At 38.1% G+C, this 18,299-nt stretch overlaps 1 protein-coding gene and 1 pseudogene across 2 annotated transcripts in view; one reads left to right on the top strand and one right to left on the bottom strand.

Moving 5' to 3' along the window:
• Positions 1-3,226, bottom strand: part of LOC127409859 (tumor necrosis factor alpha-induced protein 2-like) — a 34,413-nt gene extending 31,187 nt beyond the window's left edge. For both annotated transcript variants that reach the window (XM_051644766.1, XM_051644767.1), the window contains exon 1: positions 3,149-3,226. In XM_051644766.1, the coding sequence (XP_051500726.1) occupies positions 3,149-3,173 (25 nt within the window). In that variant the 5' untranslated portion in view covers positions 3,174-3,226. The remainder of the gene's footprint in view (positions 1-3,148) is intronic.
• Positions 3,227-5,557: 2,331 nt separating this feature from the next.
• On the top strand, positions 5,558-16,568 carry LOC127409941 (4-galactosyl-N-acetylglucosaminide 3-alpha-L-fucosyltransferase 9-like; annotated as a pseudogene).
• Positions 16,569-18,299: the final 1,731 nt, after the last annotated feature.

The raw sequence follows: 18,299 nt of genomic DNA, 5'->3' as shown, positions 1-18,299 counted from the left end.
CAGAAAAATTTCTGCAGCATTGAAGGTCCCAATGAGCACAGTGGCCTCCATCATCCGTAAATAGAAGAAGTTTGGAACCACCAGGACTCTTCCTTGAGCTGGCCGCCTGGCCAGACTGAGCGATCGGGGAGAAGGGCCTTAGTCAGGGAGGTGACCAAGAACCCGATGGTCACTCTGACAGAGCTCCAGAATTTCTCTGGAGAGAGGAGAACCTTCCAGAAGAACAACCATCTCTGCAGCACTCCACCAATCAGGCCTGTATGGTAGAGTGGCCAGACGGAAGCCACTCCTCAGTAAAAGGCACATGACAGCCTGCCTGGAGTTTGCCAAAAGGCACCTGAAGGCTCTCAGACCACAAGAAACAAATTATCTGGTCTGATGAAACAAAGATTGAACTCTTTGGCCTGAATGGCAAGCGTCATGTCTGGAGGAAACCAGGCACCGCTCATCACCTGGCCAATACCATCCCTACAGTGAAGCATGGTGGTGGCAGCATCATGCTTTGGGGATGTTTTTCAGCGGCGGGAACTGGGAGACTAGTCAGGATTGAGGGAAAGATGAATGCAGCAATGTACAGAGACATCCTTGATGAAAACCTGCTCCAGAGCGCTCTGGACCTCAGACTGGGGCGAAGGTTCATCTTCCAACAGGACAACGACCCTAAGCACACAGCCAAGATAACAAAGGAGTGGCTCCGGGACAACTCTGTGAATGTCCTTGAGTGGCCCAGCCAGAGCCCAGACTTGAACCCGATTGAACATCTCTGGAGAGATCTGAAAATGGCTGTGCCCCGACGCTCCCCATCCAACCTGATGGAGCTTGAGAGGTCCTGCAAAGAAGAATGGGAGAAACTGCCCCAAAATAAGTGTGCCAAGCTTGTAGCATCATACTCAAAAATGCTTGAGGCTGTAATTGGTGCCAAAGGTGCTTCAACAAAGTATTGAGCAAAGGCTGTGAATACTTATGTACATGTGATTTTATTTTATTTTTTATAAATTTGCAAAGATTTCAAACAAACTTCTTTCATGTTGTCATTATGGGGTATTGTTTGTAGAATTTTGAGGAAAATAATGAATTTAATCCATTTTGGAATAAGGCTGTAACATAACAAAATGTGGAAAAAGTGAAGTGCTGTGAATACTTTCCGGATGCACTGTATATATATATATTAGTACACTATAGTATATTCAGTAGCGTTTTCATTCTTTTTATCTTTAATGACAAATATAGTAAACAGTTCTATTATCTTTTTATGAAAAATAAAAATATACATAAACATGACAAGTTGAAGTGTTTTCTCTTTATCATTAATGCAATAAACATAACAAATGAACAGTTGTGAAAAGATGAACTGTATTATGATTTATTTTTTTATTAATGCAAAAATAAAACAGAATGCCAGGGGTATGCACAGTAAAACATTTAATTGCATATATTATATATATATATATATATATATATATATATATATATATATATATATATATATATATATATATATATATAAAGATGATAAAATTCATGAAGCCACACAAGTGAAAATGTTCATGACAAAGGCTGTGTCTCATTTGGACGGCTGCTTCCTCCGGAGGTCGCGGTTCTCGTCCGCATACGTCATCGAGGCCGTCTCGTTTCAGATAAGCGAGTAGGACACTTCGAATGTGACCTTCTTCCACGGGAATTCGGAGAATGCATGAGGTGTATCCTTCCTGTGGGCACTCACAACCCACAATTCTTTGCTTCAACGGAAATGTCTAAAATGTATATATATACACAAAATGACGCCAATTTGCCCGTAAATATGATGTTCAAACGCAAGTAATGTTAATTCCCAAGTTGGTGTACCTCAGTAGATGGGTGCAGAGTATATAATATGTATCATTATATTAATATATAATTAAAGTATTAGACTAAAAGTACAACTGTAAAATCTATTTTCTTTTCTCTTTACATCATTATAACTCTCCTAAAATGTAGCTCATACGTTCCCTTCCAGAGGAACTTTGTTCCCTTCTCACTCAAAGCGCTCGCGTTTGTTAAAGAGTGGTGTGCTGTCATAGCAACCATGATACGTTCCGTTTCCGTTTGTCCTACGAAGGCTGTCTCGTTTAAACGTGACTTGTTTAAAGGAGGACACTCGGTATACTGCAGCCTTCAAAGGACGCATCCTACCTAGTACACAGCCTTCCAAACGAGACACAGCCAAAATGTCTGCGACAGCTCCCGACTGCTCTCTGACGCAGGGAATTTACGTCAGCGTCTGAAATCGCTCACTCATTTCGTTCACTCACTGCTGAGATAGAGTGCACTCACTGCTATTCACTATATATGAAATAGTGAATGGGTGAATAAGTGGGCGATTTCAGACATAGCTCTGGTCTTGACCGTATAACGCTTCCATTTCACTTCGCCAAATTTTTTCAGACATTTCAAAGAGCCCTGCAGGATGCCACAACAAAATAACCATTTAAAACAAAGACACTGGTAAGTACATCGAATAAGAATGTCAAACTATGTCTATAATATCCTAAATTTATTTCGATTGAAAAGCGTCCCTGGGCTCCCTCTCTTTCACTCCCCTCTCACGCACCCACACGCGCGCGCACACACACACACACACACACACACACACACACACACACACACACACGTTGATGTGGCTATCCTTATGAGGACTCTCCAGTTCTGAAGTGACCCGCTTTTAAACAAGTAATGAAGGCGTGAGCTGTATCAGAGCAAGACACTGAATCCGTGGCAGAAGAAAGTAGTTCCACTCACAAAAAGAGTGTTTTAGGGACGAAAACCAGAAAATGTCTTGAGATAAAACCCTGAACGATGTATAAAGGTGTGGTAACCATGGTATAAGCAGAATAATTGACTCCAGCCCTTTGAATTATTGAAAAATAATGCACACCCAAGGTGGTAATGCGTCATCAATTATTCCTTAAACACACACACACACACACACACACACACACACACATATTGTATTAGGTTAGTCAGTGTATTAATTCATGGCCAATTACATTCAATACCAAAAGTATTCCATATCAGACACTAACCAGTCTGACCTCCTTAGACATTAATTAATATTTGGTCAATATCTGCAGCACAGGACAGTCTATCTAATGCTATAGATTTGTCTTACCTTTGCTCATTCTGCTAGCAGACATTATGCAAAACTAAAAGCATCCAAAGTGTGTCTGGATTCTCTTTTAGCTTTCTACTCTGTGGGAGCTTCTTATATACTGCTGACAGAACTGCAAGCATATCATGTGATCAAGAGGGGCTTGTCTTCCAGAGACAGAACTTATTTTGGTTCTGAATGTTTCTGTTTTATTATGTGTTTTTCTTCATTGATAAATCATGTATCCTGGGCTTTAGTCAAATGACTTGTGTCTATTGTGTTGGTCCTAACCCAGGAAATGGATTGTGAGGACATGGTGTTGTGGTGTAAATGGAACACCTACTATAGCTAAATAAAAATATACAGTAGGTCCAGTATCATGTTAGCTTCAAGATACTGTATAATACAGTATACAAGCTTCAGTTAAAGCTGTGCCTTACTATTATCTCCAATTAGTGTAAATAATAAGTTGATCTAAAGTTATTTGTAAACAAAACTCTCCGCATTGTATCTTTGCACAACTAGGAAAACGACACAAGGGTTATTCATCATAGCAAAAGGCGAAAGCAGGACTATATTCCCTAAGCAACTATCATTCTGTTTGGGAATGACATTACAAGCTCTACTCTTACCCTGTGATTTGTTTATAAATGTTTAGCCAGTTGTGTTGATGGCTTACAGTAAGTGATTGACAGTTTGTTTTGTAAAGCAGGGTCTTTGGTAAAGCATGAAACTTATGAGCATAATATAATAATATGTATTTGTTATTATTATATGTTTACAGCTTTGAATAAAAAAGACCTAATATGGTTTATAGATGTTTTGAAAGCTCTTGGCAAAGCATTGCATGAATTCCCACAAGCCATGTGATTTCTCTCTTGGACTCTAAATACTGCTTCCAAATAGGCCACCTCCCCTAGTTGCCCTCCCCCAAACACATACTGTGTATATAATACTCCCTGCACATACACTTGATTAGTATTTACAGTATTTCTCAGTCGATTTTATAAATTTCTCCAAACTATAATCAGTGCTCTCAAAACAATTCACACAGCCGACGAAACAGGCACTCAAGTTTGCAGAACAATTCAATTTCACTGCATAATGAAGCACTATATTCTTTCCTGATAATGCATTTATTAAAACTAAATACTAACATCAAAACTATAGACGTGTTCTCTGTTAAATTCATAACATGTTCAGCTATAGACACACAATTCTATGATTTAAATAACACATTTACCATAAAAATCCACAGTAAAGACCTTTTTCCATCTGTTTTCATAAAATGTATCTAAATTTCTAGTTGTTCCTGCTCTTCCTCTGGAAGGATGATGAAGAAGTTTACTGTAAAAAACAAACAAACAAACAAAATAGCAGTCTTGCTCAATTGTATGGACCTAAGGCAGCACTATAAGCACAGATGGTACAGTAATTGTGGACATTGATTGACTGGCATGCAGAGGAATGGCATTTCTCCCTCTTCTTTTTTGTTGAGATTGAAGTCACTGTAGATCTGCTCACATTTGACTGAACTCTTTGTGTGTCTCAGAGAGACCATGATTCATAACATGATCAGTTAGAGGGACTCTCAGTTCATTTGAGCCTCTTCTGTGTCTTCTTCACCCTGCTGTCCTCTTTCTCTGCTCACCATCATTACACCATCTCCATTTGGTCTTTCCTCAACTCTTTCAATGCTCACCCCTGAAAGAGTTGAGAAAACATTCCCCTTTTCTCATCAATTCATCCTCCTGTTTCCTCTTACTTTACCCACTCTACTTCTTCTCAGTTTTCACCTCTTCGTCTTGTTCTTCCTCTTCTTCCTCTTCCTCATTTATTTGTTTGCTCTGAATATTTGACCCTTTTTAGATTGCTAGTCATGATAGTTGTGTGAAAAATTTTGTAAATTACATTTTCTTTGCCGTGTGCATTACTAACACAGCAGATAACAATATGAAGGGATTTTACAACCTGACGTGCATTTGAGAATATGACTTTAATTTAGTGGTCTGTGTTTCAGTTTTTTGTTTCATTGATTTTACGCATATCTCCAAACTCAGGTCACTGCTCTCAAAACAATTAACAAAGCCATCTGAACACTTTGTAATTGTGCTAAACAGATTGTGAATGTTTCTTGATTTTCCTCATTTTCTCGAAACACTACATACAAATTTCTCTGATCCAAAACTCATGCTTTCAAAACAGTTAACGCAGACAACTAAATTAAAGTCATATTCTCAAATGCACGTCAGGTTGTAAAATCCCTTCATATTGATATCTGCTGTGTTAGTAATGCACACGGCAAAGAAAATGCAATTTACTAACTTTTTCACACAACTATCATGACTTAGCAATCTAAAAAGGGGTAAAATATGAAAATTCAGAGCAAAAAAAAAAACAATGAGGAAGAAGAGATAGAGTGGGTAAAGAATGAGAGAATCTGAGGAAGAAGTGATGAGAAAAGGAGAAAGTTTTCTCAACTCTTTCAGGTGTGTGCACGGAAAGACTTCAGGAAAGACCAAATGGAGATAGTGTAATGATGGTGAACAGAAAGATGACATCAGGGTGGAAGATTAGAGTAAAGAAGGCTCAGATGATCATGTCATGAATTGTGGTCTCTCTAAGACACACAGAGTGTTCGGTGACTTCAGTCTCAACAAAAAAGAAGAAGAGGGAGGAAATTTTATGAGAACACATGGAAAAAGGTCTTTACTGTGGATTTTTATGATAAATGTGATAATTCAATAGTAGAGTTGTGTGTCTATAGCTGAACATGTTATGAATTTAATAGAGAACACATCTATTGTTTTGATATTAGTATTTAGTTTTATTAATGCATTATCAGAAAAGAAAACATTGCTTCATTATGCAGTGAAATTAAATTGTTCTGCAAATTTGAGTGTCTGTTTCTACGATTGTGTGAATTGTTTTGAGAGCACTGATTATAGTTTGGAGAAATGTATAAAATCGACTGAGAAAAACTGTTTTGAAAGCATGAATCTTGGATCTGAGAAATTATTTTGTAGTGTTTCGAGAAAATCAAGAAAAATATGCTTTGTTTAGGGCAATTACAATGTGTTCAGATGGCTTTGTTAATTTTTTTTGAGAGCAGTGACATGAGTTTGGGGAAATGTTTGAAATTGATCGAGAAAAACTGAAAATGAATTTGATCTTCAATATAAAAATTTGTCAAAGTCATCATTTTAATTACGTTGAGGCAACTTAACTTATACCACTTCCGTTTTCTTTTGTCAAACATTTTTTGTTGTAAGTGTAACAAGCTGTTAGCTTGTAGTCTCAGCAATAGAGGACAACGTCTCTATGAGTTTTAAATCAAGCTTTCCAACCAGGCATGCAGGGTGCTTAATGGGACAGTTCCACCCAAAAATTAAAATTCTCTCATCATTTACTCATCCTCATGTCATCCCAGGTGTGTATGAATTTCTTTCTTCAGCAGAACACATCTGAAGAAAAATAGAACAATATCTCAGCTCAGTAGGTCCTTAAAATGCAAGTGGATGTTATAAGACCTTTGAAGCTCCAAAAGTCACAGACAGTCAGCATAAACATCATCCATATGACTCCACTGCGAAACGATTGCGTTTGCTGTGAAAAAAGGTCAATATTTAAGTACTTTTTAGCTATAAACTATTGCTTCCTGTCACAGGTTCCTAGTGGGTCCAGTCCCAGTGGTTGAGAACCACTGGCCTACAGTAGAAAGCTACACAGAACAGCGGGTCACTTCACTAACGGGTACATCAGTTCAAAGACACGTATGATGATTGATGCTCGAAGATTGAATATTTAATTTCAAACAACAGCTCCCTTAGAAAATAAAAGAATATTACAATGATGGTAACATCATTTTCATTGAATTACCTTGAAGTACCATGTAAATATCATGGTTTGTAAATATGTAATGAAACAATATTATAATAAATATACCAAAGTACCATGGTATTATTATCTGTTGCCATTATTGTACTTTGATGTGGCCAGTATTGGGTGTAATTTGATGACAAAGTAATTAGGTACTGTAATCTTATTACCTTATTCAAAAAGTAGTGTAATGCATTACAATTTAAATTCTTGTAATCAGATTACAGTTGCTGACTTTCAAGCAAGTCAGTTTACATCACTTGGGTTACACTTATTTCTAAAATAATATTATTAATGTAAAATAAATTGGTAACACTTTACAATAAGGTTCCATTTGTTAATATTAGTTAATGCATTAGGTATCATGAACTAACAATTAACAATATATATTTTACAGCATTTATTTCATCTTTGTTAATAAAATAAATAATAATACAAATACAATTGTTCATTGTTAGTTCATGTTAGTTCAAAGTGCAGTAACTATTGTTAACTAATACAACTTTTGTATTTAAAAATGTATTACTATATGTTGAAATTAACATTAACCCAGATTAATAAATGCTGTAAAACTATTGTTCATTGGTAGTTCATGTTAACTAATGTTATTTACTAATGTTAACAAATGGAACCTTATTGTAAAGTGTTGCCGATATATTTAAAACATGAGTTACGTTCATATGTACGTCTGTTTGTGTTTCTGTGAGAGTGGAAGAAGGAACAGTGTCTGACATTTAAGAAAATATAGACATTATTTTCAGTTTGTTGAGTTGAAAAACAGAACTTTTGTAGAGAAGTAATTTGTAGTAGATTAATTTACCCAACACTGGATAGGGCCACAGTACTTTTATGAAAGTGCTAGAATTTGCTTTTTGTGGAAAGATAATACAAAAAACATAAACAAGTACAGACCAGCAGCACTGCACTTTCGTAACAGCAAAAATAAGCAGCTAAAGTATCATGGACAATGCCAAAGAAAAACTTTCTATTCAAACATATTTAAAGCATATTAGATCATCTCATAGATGAGATGTCATACATTAAACTAGATAGTAAAGTTTGAAGACAAACTTTATGTTGGCTTGACAAAGCCTTGTCTGAAAGTTTAAAATAGTTTGAAGAGTTGGAAGTTTGAAGGTCTTACAGTCAGACAGATAGACAGCCAGCTGCAAGAAGACCTATGCAACCCTACCCCTTGCTTGAATTTCTGAATGGCAAACTGGTTGCTAGGGTAACCCCATTTGGTTGCTAGGCAGTTACCAAGGTGACACTGAAAAAGCTCCTTGCTACCCTGAGTCAAATGAATGAAACCAGAAGTCTCTACGATGTTCTGGTGCAGAGATATGTGATTTTTTACATGGTTGCAAGGGTAACCCCATCTGGTTTCTAGGCAGTTACCAAGGTGATACTCAAAAGGCTCCTTGCTACCCTGAGTCAAATGAACAAAACCAGAAGTCTCTATGATGTTCTGGTGCAGAGATATGTCATTTGTTACTTGGTTGCTAGGCAGTTACCAAGATGATACTCAAAAGGCTCCTTGCTACCCTGAGTCCAATGAATTAAACCAGATGTCTCTACAATGTTATGGTGCTGAGGTATGTGATTTGTTACTTGGTTGCTAGGGTAACCTCATCTGGTCGCTAGGCAGTTACCATGGTGATACTCAAAAGTCTCCTTGCTACCCTGAGTCAAATGAAAGAAACCCAAAGTCTCTACAATGTTCTGGTTCAGAGATATGTCATTTGTTACTTGGTTGCTAGTGTAACCCATCTGGTTGCTAGGAAGTTACCAAGGTGATACTCAAAAGGCTCCTTGCTAGCCTGAGTCAAATGAACAAAACTAGAAGTCTCTACAATGTTCGGATGCAGAGATATATGTTTTGTTACTTGGTTGCTAGGGTGAGCTCATTTGGTTGCTAGGCAGTTTCCAGGGTGATACTAACAAGGCTGCTTGCTGGCCTGAGTCATTTGAGCCAATAATGAAGTCTCTATGATATTCTGATCCGGAGATATCCATCTAAGCTCATTTTAATGGAAGTCAATGGATTTTGGTTGCTAGGGTGCACTAGATGGTTGACAGGGTGTGGCTAAGTATTGTCCAGCATGATATTTAAAGGCTCCTTGCTGGTCTGAATCAAATAAGCCAAAGATGAAGTCTCTACGATTTTGTGGTGCAGAGATATGTGTTTTGCTATACGGTTGCTAGGGTAAGTCCATGTGGTTGCTAGGAAGTTTTCAGGGTGATCCTAAAAAGGCTGCTTGCTGGACTGATTGTATTGAGTCAAACCTGAAGACTCTATGACATTCTGATCAGGAGATATCCATCTAAGCCATTTTGAATGGCAGGCAATGGGTTTTGGTTGCTAGGGTGCACTAAATAGTTGCTAGGGTGTGGCTAAGTATTGTCCAGCATGATATTTAAAGGCTCCTTGCTGGTCTGAATCAAATAAGCCAAAGATGAAGTCTCTATGATGTTGTGGTGCAGAGATATGTGTTTTGCTATACGGTTGCTAGGGTAAGTCCATGTGGTTGCTAGGAAGTTGTCAGGTTGATCATTAAAAGGCTGCTTGCTGGACTGATTGTATTGAGTCAAACCTGAAGACTCTATGACATTCTGATCAGGAGTTATCCATCTAAGCCATTTTGAATGGTAGTCAATGGGTTTTGGTTGCTAGGGTGCACTAAATGGTTGCTAGGTTGTATGCAGTTGCTAGGGTGTTAAAATGATGGAGTGAAAGAAAGAACAAAAAGAGTGGAGTGATGGAAAGATAGAAAAGAGAGTGATGGAGTGATAGAAAGTATGAGTGGTGGAGTGATAGAAAGTAGATTGAATCCTCTAAAGGAGTTATTACAGGGGAAAGTTTTCACACCTTGAATGGGAGTCAATTTAAAATCAGTCCTGTTCGGAAGAAAGATACGGGAATACCGGAAGTCCAATCAGTTAGAAAAAAGACAGCAACCCGAGTCAGAACAGTCTGAAGGTCTGCGGCGAGTTTGGTGGTTGTAGCTTGAAAGCTCTAGGAGGAGATACAGTTTACATTTTGGCTCAGAAGAAGAAGAAAAAGCTTAAATAGTAGATCAATATGTTTGCTTTGACAAGCCAACATAATAAGTAAAAAGCTTCCTTGAGAAGAAATGTGGATGAGCCACACTGCCTGCAATGCTTGCACAGTAGAAATGTTTTTTGTTGTTGTTGTTGTTGTTTTTAACTTAATGTTTAAAAGATCAGTTTTTAACAAATAAATCAAATGTAATCCTGCCATTTAAATTTCTCTCCATGACATCTTTCCTCTTAGTTACACTCTACTTTTACAGACCTATCACACTTTCCCAGAAACCACGTGGTGTCACACATGGTCCTGAAATATAATAGGCTACTATCACTGCTGCCTCCAAGCCTTCTCCATTTGTAAATGTGTGGATAACATTGTAGTACAGTCTCTGGAATGGTTGAAGTTCTTTCATTCGTTGCGTTTTATAACTAGATTTCTAATTTAATTTCGTGTCATTTGTTATTATAAATCAGATGACCAGTTGTTGACGAATGATCTCTATTAGAGGTTGCATCAGTTGGACAGGGACATCTAGTGGACAAAAAGTGTTTTTGTTTTATTGTCCCTCATAAGACCATAAATTATGCATGCAATAAACTTTTTTTATATTCATTTATTTTTAATGTCCCAGGGGTTTATTTTTTTTTTTAACTAACAGATTCCAACTTTTTGTTATACGGACGTCCCATTAAAACAGTCTTTAAACCTTTGTAATTCATTTTTTTGGTAACACAAAAAGCTTCCAGTTGTTATCATTAGTAAACAACATGCACCTTTAAATAACCAGATTAGATCATCCCTATGTTTGTTATGGGTTTTATTCCTGAAATTGTTTGGCTAGCTCAGCAAGTGTTTTCTCAACTACCTATCTTGGTAATTAGTCATTTTAATGTTAATCACTTCAGAACCATCGTTATCTGTTTTGGTGAAAAATAGCATCTAATGTGAATAGGTTACAATATTTAGACTTCCATATACAGTATGGCATTAAAACAGCCAGAGTTTTCCAGTGTATCACAGAATGACTGGGGAGAGCTAAGGAACAGATCCTAGACCAACTAACTTCCAGTGTCTCAGCAGCTCCGAGTTCAGCTGACACCACCATCCTCCACTCTGAAAGAAAGAGAGGCATTGTGTCCAGGAATTATCAATGACCCTGATGCATCATAGACATTGTGACCTAAGTTCTCACGTAAGGAGCTCTTTAATTGAGCGGGTATGTCAGCTCTATGCTTATTGTGTGGTGATTAAATGCAGTTCATTGTGTTACCATCCCAATCTATATGTAATAAAAGTTGTAGAACATAAAGGTTGTGATTTTGATTCATCTCAGTGACTCGAGTCTTTTGAATCCATTCACCAAAAATGTTAGTTCATTGACCATTTCTGCAAATTACACCTTTGCGCCAGTAGATGGCGCCAAATTACCGTCTTTTACGAGTCATTCACGACCAGAACAAGTCTAATTATCCTTTATTAAAATGTGCGCATCTACAATTCCACTGTGAGACTTCAGCACTGCAGAGTGTTTAAGCATCTGTGGAGGTGAGGGAGTGGTCGAGCGCCCATCTGGGGAGAAAGAAAGCGGTAAGGACATCCACCTGAGATGAATTGTGACTAATTACCATCTCTATGTTCACTGTGAGAGTCGGGGGAGATAAAAAGACGGCCAGTTCACAGAGAGAGGAGAGAGACAGGCAGACCAGAGTCTTTGTGTCTTTTCCCTGAGAGAGAGACCAGTACTCCTGAAATAAAACATCAAATTCGGCCAAATCATAAAGCACAATAAAAATACCTATTTGGAACATTGGGAGAATGAAACTAGACAGGCCAGATCCATAGACTCCGAGCCCTATACAAATTAGAATGCTATAGAGGTCTAAAAAGAAAATATGAATTGCCAGTTTATCTGTCCACCGTCAGAGATGTAAAACAGAGGCACATCCTGACCAAATACAGGCTGAGTGATCATAGCCTCGCCATAGAAAGAGGGAGACTTAAAAAGTCTCGGCTCCCCAGAGAAAACAGGACATGTGTTCACTGCCAGAAAATGGAGAGGTTGAAACAGAGATGCACTTTCTCCTCCACTGTGGAAAATATCAATTAATTAGAAACACATTCCTCACAAAATGCAGTGAATCTATACCTGAAATATATGAGCTGCCTGAAATTGAACAAATTCAAATCATATTAGGGGAGAAAGAACACATGGCCCCTACAGCTGCTAAATATGTCACACACTGCCATAACCTGAGAGAAAGATCTCTAAGCCACTAAACCAAACCTTTTCACTTAAATGTATACATTAGTTCATATATTATTTCATTATACTGTATATTACTGTGTATCAGTTACATGTGATTTAAAATTTTTACATACAATGCATTTGTTTATTTGTTTGTTAATTACTGTGTTCTAAATATGCACAGTTTAAATCAGTTGATTAATGTTATACATGTTTCTACTCTGTTTGATTTGATTAGATCTTGTGCTTTGGCAACATTGTAACATACAGTCATGCCAGTAAGCAATTGAAAATTGAGAGAGAGAGAGAGAGGGAGCCTTGTGTTGTGTGAAGCTGAAAAGTGGACTGTTTATTTGAGTGATGCTGAAAAGTTGTCGTATTTTGAGTGAAGCTGTACAGCGATTGCTGGTTATTTGTGAATAAAACGGACTCAAGTGAACTGTGGAAACCAGTTCCCGCTTCCTGCTTTACCTGCCCAACCCGAACCTTTGTTACACTGGTCCCGAAACCCGGGATAAGGAGGAAGGTACCCTGCTATGGAGTTGTCTTCGCCACTGGAGGAAGTGTTTCGATCCCTCGCCAGCATCCACTAGGCGCAGCACCAGGCCAGTGCTTCAAGGCACTCCTTCGAGGCCAAGTGGAGGACCGACGGTATTGCGGAGCTTGGTACCCTAGGTGGGGGCTCACGGCACTACCCCAGCAGCAGCAAACCCCCATTTGACGCTGGTGAAGATGGGGGCGCAAGATGAGCCGGAGGCCTTTCTGGAGCTCTTCGAGCACACGGCCCAAGCTCTGGAATGGCCGCGGGCGCAATGGGCAGTCGTGACCACATTACCACCTCGGGTGTGCATTATTTTTCAATAATTCAACGGTCCATCATCAATTATTCCTTACTTAACGAATGGAACCTTATTGTAAAGTGTTACCATTTTTTGTATATTTTTCAAATGCCTTTATATAGGGTTTTTACTATTTTACTGTTTGTCCCGATCCGAACAATCATAAACAATGATAATCCATTAAAAAAACATACATTAATTTCAGCCATTACAACTGTCCCACGGACGGGAAAACACCTTATTTCTATCAGAAGTTAATGTATGTGTCAGTGAAGAGCATGCTTGATATGAAGTATTAGAGGTGATGTGCGAAGATAATATTTATTGTGCATCATATCAAATGAAGCTATAATTTTATCAAAATATGCAAAAAGTGTTCAAATATAAATATGGGAGAGACTGGGATTAGTTGCAACACTTGAAAGCTGTTGTACCTTACCACCTTTACTTGACTTTTTATGACAACATGCCCCAGTAGTGACTAATACCATTGGCGTAGGTTTCATGTGGACAATGGATGATAGGCAGAAGATAGCCTTGTGGATTGTCATTGTGTGTATTGTCATTTAATTTTAAGTGACCTGAAAATGAGACCTGATTATGAGACCTATCCAACAATGTTCAGTTTCACAGTGTAAGAAACTTTTAAATTTAGGCATTTTGTGCTTGAGTAACTTTAGAAGAGGGTGATGCATATTTTAGCAGCCCCACCTTACTTTTACAATGAACCATCAAATCCTTGTGTAAATGCATGAAGTGAATGAGTCACAATGGATAGGCTACAGTAAATGTTATAGCAGAATCCAGTCATGTTCATCTAACAATTTAGGCCGTCACATTTCTTTTGCCATGAGCCATTTAGGAAAAGCTTAAAAACACACCCATTCCTTTAAACAATGCAGTTCTATTGCTCTGCTCTGTCTTTCTTTCACATCTTAACATGGTAACTTGGATGACGGCCACATCTTTCTCTCTGAGAACATATGGTATATAGCCTGCGTGATCCTCTGGGATAGGATACATTACCATATGCTGAACTGCAAATTTCTTCTGGGGCTCTTAAAAGCTAAGGCTTTGAATTAAAAACTTTAATTCCAAACATACAATTTTTTATCTTATTTGGTGAGACCAAAATTGCAGAATGGTATGCTAGTTTTGTGATTTATGGTAATGATTAGCTTTTACTTTCAGTGCTGTAACCTTTGTAGCCTCTCACAGAGTTGCCATGGTGTCACTAGTTTTAAAGGGATAGTTCACCCCAAAATGAAAATTCTCTCATCATTTATTCACCCTCATGCCATCTAATATGTGTATGACTTTCTTTCTTCTGCTGAACAGAAACAAAGATTTTTAGAAGAATGTCTCAGCTCTGTTGGTCCTTTCAATGCAAGTGAATGGGGACCAGAAATTTGAAGGTCCAAAAAAGAGATAAAGTCAGCATAAACATAATCCATACAACTCCTGTGATTTAATCAATGTCCTCTGAAGCAATCCAGATGGTTTCGGGTGAGAATAGACCAAAATATAACTCCTTTTTCACGCTACATCTTGTCATTGCAGTCTCTAAGCATGATCATGATTTCAAGCTTGATTACACTTCCAAGTGACGCATGCGTAGACAGAGCTGGGGAGTAACAGAATACATGTAAGGGGATTACGTATTTAAAATACAAAATATTAGTAACTGTATTCCACTACAGTTACAATTTAAATTTTTGGTAATCAGAATACAATTACTTTCCAAAAGTATTTTGATTACTGAAGAGATTACTTTACATTTTATTGTGATTTGTTTAGTGTAGTATTTAGTCTGTTCAGCTGGAAAACATAAATGATGCGATCAGAAGAAGATGTGGTTGTGTACACTCTGTGGGGTTTAGAAGTAAGATTGGAGCAGCAGAAATATATAATTGTGTAAATTGTCAAATGAACATTTAGCTTTATGCTAAAGCTAAAATACTGTTTCTAACCCTTTTACATGCACCTGTTACAAGGCACGATTCCGTATTCCGTAATCTGTAATGGAATACATTTAAAAAGTAACCCTACCAACACTGCCATTCAGTTGCATTATATGGACCTACAGAGCTGAGATATTCTTGTAAAAATCTTTGTTTGTGTTCTGCAGAAGAAAGAAAGTCATACACAACTAGGATGGCATGAGGGTGGGTAAATGATGAGAGAATTTTCATTTTGGGGTGAACTATCCCGTTAAGTGCCATATATTTAGCTCAGAAAAAATTACAAACATTTTAGAAACCAATTCAACACGCCCTTTTTATTGAGACATTTCTTTTTATTCTTGTTGATGACATGAATAAAAGTGACTTTTATTCTCTTTAGAACAGAAAATGCCACATACAAGTTTAAATGGAACTTTAATGTGCTGCCTGGCCAGTACAGTGATGTTTGGAGGTGTCATATCTCTAAGCTTCATGTTTATCTGGTCCTCACTTCTCCCCAAATGTCCAGCTCCACTACCAAAACAGTACTCAGAAAGGTACTACACAGAGGGCAACCACTTCCTTGCTGATGAAATGGAAGACCTATACATTTGTTATGCATCTGGCCTGAAAATTACAGGTTTGACCTGAGAGATTGTAAAACTATTTTTAATATCGATGGTTGCCTGATGACAGATGATAGATCGCTGTATAGCAATGCAGATGCTGTGCTCATTTTTCACAAAGCAATTAAATAGGATCTATCTAATCTTCCACCATCTCCTCGTCCTCCATTTCAGCAGTAGATTTTGTTTCATGTACAATCGCTGACCAATACAGTGAAAATACCAGGTTTGGAAAACCTGTTCAATCTCATCCTCAGCTATAGAAAAGATGCTGATATTTCTGTGCGGTTACGCTTGACCATTAGAAAAAACGCTGATGAGGAGTTTAAAATTCCCCAAAAGGACAAATTGGCCTGTTGGATTGCAAGTAACAACAATCCCTCAACCGGTGTCACTGTCAGGAACACATATTACAGCGAACTCAGCAAACACATCACGGTGCATGTGTTTGGGAAGGCTTATGGGAATTTCTTTGATTACAAGGACTACTATCCTACACTAGCAAGTTGCAAATTTTATCTGCTTTGAAAATTCCATCCACAAGGATTACATCACTGAGAAGTTAAATGGACCTCTCATAGTAGTACTGTCCCCCTCGTGTTGGGACCTCACAGACAGAACTATGAAGACTTTTTTCCCACCGACTCCTTCATTCATGTGAATGACTTTCCAGAAGCAAAGTCACTAGTGGAATATCTGCTTCACCTGGACAAGGATGAAGATGCAAATCGCAGGTTCTTTCTGCAAGGCCTCATTTAATACTGCAGAACCAAGAGTTTACTCTAGCTATTTGCTCTGCCTGTGAATATGTCGGAAGACACAAGGAATACAAAGTAACTCAGGATATCTATAAATGATATTTTACTTAATCTGAATCCACATGCGATTTTGGAGTTCTTCGCACTTTCTATTATCTTGCGTAAGTATAAATACTAAATAAATTCTACTTTTATATACAGGTATCTGTTCTAGTGTTATACTTTTCTGGTGTACCTTTCAACATTTGCATTGTAGCTCTGCAGACTGATTGGTGATGAATATGTCTCCAGGTCTCCCAAGCAACCAAATTGGCCCGGTTGCTAGGGAGGGTAGAGTCACATGGGGTAATCTTCTCGTGGTCGCAATTAGTGGTTCTCGCTCTCAACGGGGCGCGTGGTAAGTTGTGCATGGATCGCAGAGAGTAGTATGAGCCTCCACATGCTGGGAGTCTCTGCGGTGTCATGCACAACAATGATAAGATGTGTGGATTGACTGTCTCAGAAGCGGAGGCAACTGAGACTTGTCCTCCGCCACCCGGATTGAGGTGAGCAACCACACCACTACGAGGACCTACTAAGTTGTGGGAATTGGGCATTCCAAATTGAGGAGAAAAGGGGATTAAAAAAAATTTGCAAAAATTTAATTGTTACAAATTTTGATGATATTGATAATGATTTTGGTTTATTTTCATAATAAATAATTAATTATTACTGGGTGTCAGAATTATATTTAAGTGGAGATGCTTTGTGTATGTTGTTAATTGTTCACTATGGGAAATGCCTCAGGCATGACAGACCTGGAAGGTATACATTGTATCAGTTTGTGTGTTCCCTGAGAATTTAACACATGATCTTGACATTGCTAGTGCCATGCTCTACCAGTTGAGCTACAGGAACTATATTTTGTACAATAATTTTGCTAAGATAAGAACATTTGCTTCGAGGTCAGCTGCAATGTTTCTTGAACCACGTGTAATATTGTATTTTGGCTTCGCTATATGCAAAGCATAATTTAATTTTATTGAAACCAACCGATCTCAGTTCAGAAGATACTGGGCTGTCAGAAAAGGGTTAAACTTTCGACGTACGGAGTCAGGTGGCAAAACAACATGGCACCGATCACAGAGGAGCTTGTCTTTGGGAGAAACGCCAACAAAACTACATCTGGTTAGAAACCTAATTACGCTTTTACATTAAAACCTATTTGAGTCAGAGTCAACTGGTCTAAATCCGAAGCTTTGGCTCTGACAGCATACTGCCCAGTAACGGCTTTTCAGCCGGGCATCTTCCAGTGGCCCAAACAGGGCATTAAGTATTTGGGCATTTTATTCCCAACAAATTTGTCTGATTTAGCCAGAGTTAATTTTGACCCTTTAATAAAACGGTTTTCGAGTGATGTAGACAGGTGGGCTTCATTACATTTATCGATGATTGGGAAGGTTAATGTTATTATAATGATTTGTATTCCAAAATTCAAATACCTGCTACAATCTCTCCCTGTAGATGTCCCCCTCTCTTATTTCAAGCAATTTGATTGCATAGCGAAGTCCTTCATTTGGAATGTTAAGCATCCCAGATTACATTTCAATGAGTTACATAGGCCGATTGACAAAGGTGGGCTAGGCCTACCCAAGATTTTGTTTTACTATTATGCATTCGGTCTCAGACATTTGGCTCATTGGTCGCTTCACCTGAGAGAGCCCCTCCCTGGTTTTGTATTGAACAGGAAGTTCTTGCCCTATCTCGTCATTGCAAAGCCTTTCTATCAAACTAATCAGAGAAGTTAAGTTACACCCCATTATCTCACATTTGCACTCGGTATGGACAAAA

Source organism: Myxocyprinus asiaticus, chromosome 19 (genome assembly GCF_019703515.2).
Source record: "Myxocyprinus asiaticus isolate MX2 ecotype Aquarium Trade chromosome 19, UBuf_Myxa_2, whole genome shotgun sequence".
Lineage (NCBI taxonomy): Eukaryota > Metazoa > Chordata > Actinopteri > Cypriniformes > Catostomidae > Myxocyprinus > Myxocyprinus asiaticus.
The sequence above is the reverse complement of the archived record's forward strand: the minus strand, read 5'-3'. Positions and strand labels throughout refer to the sequence as shown.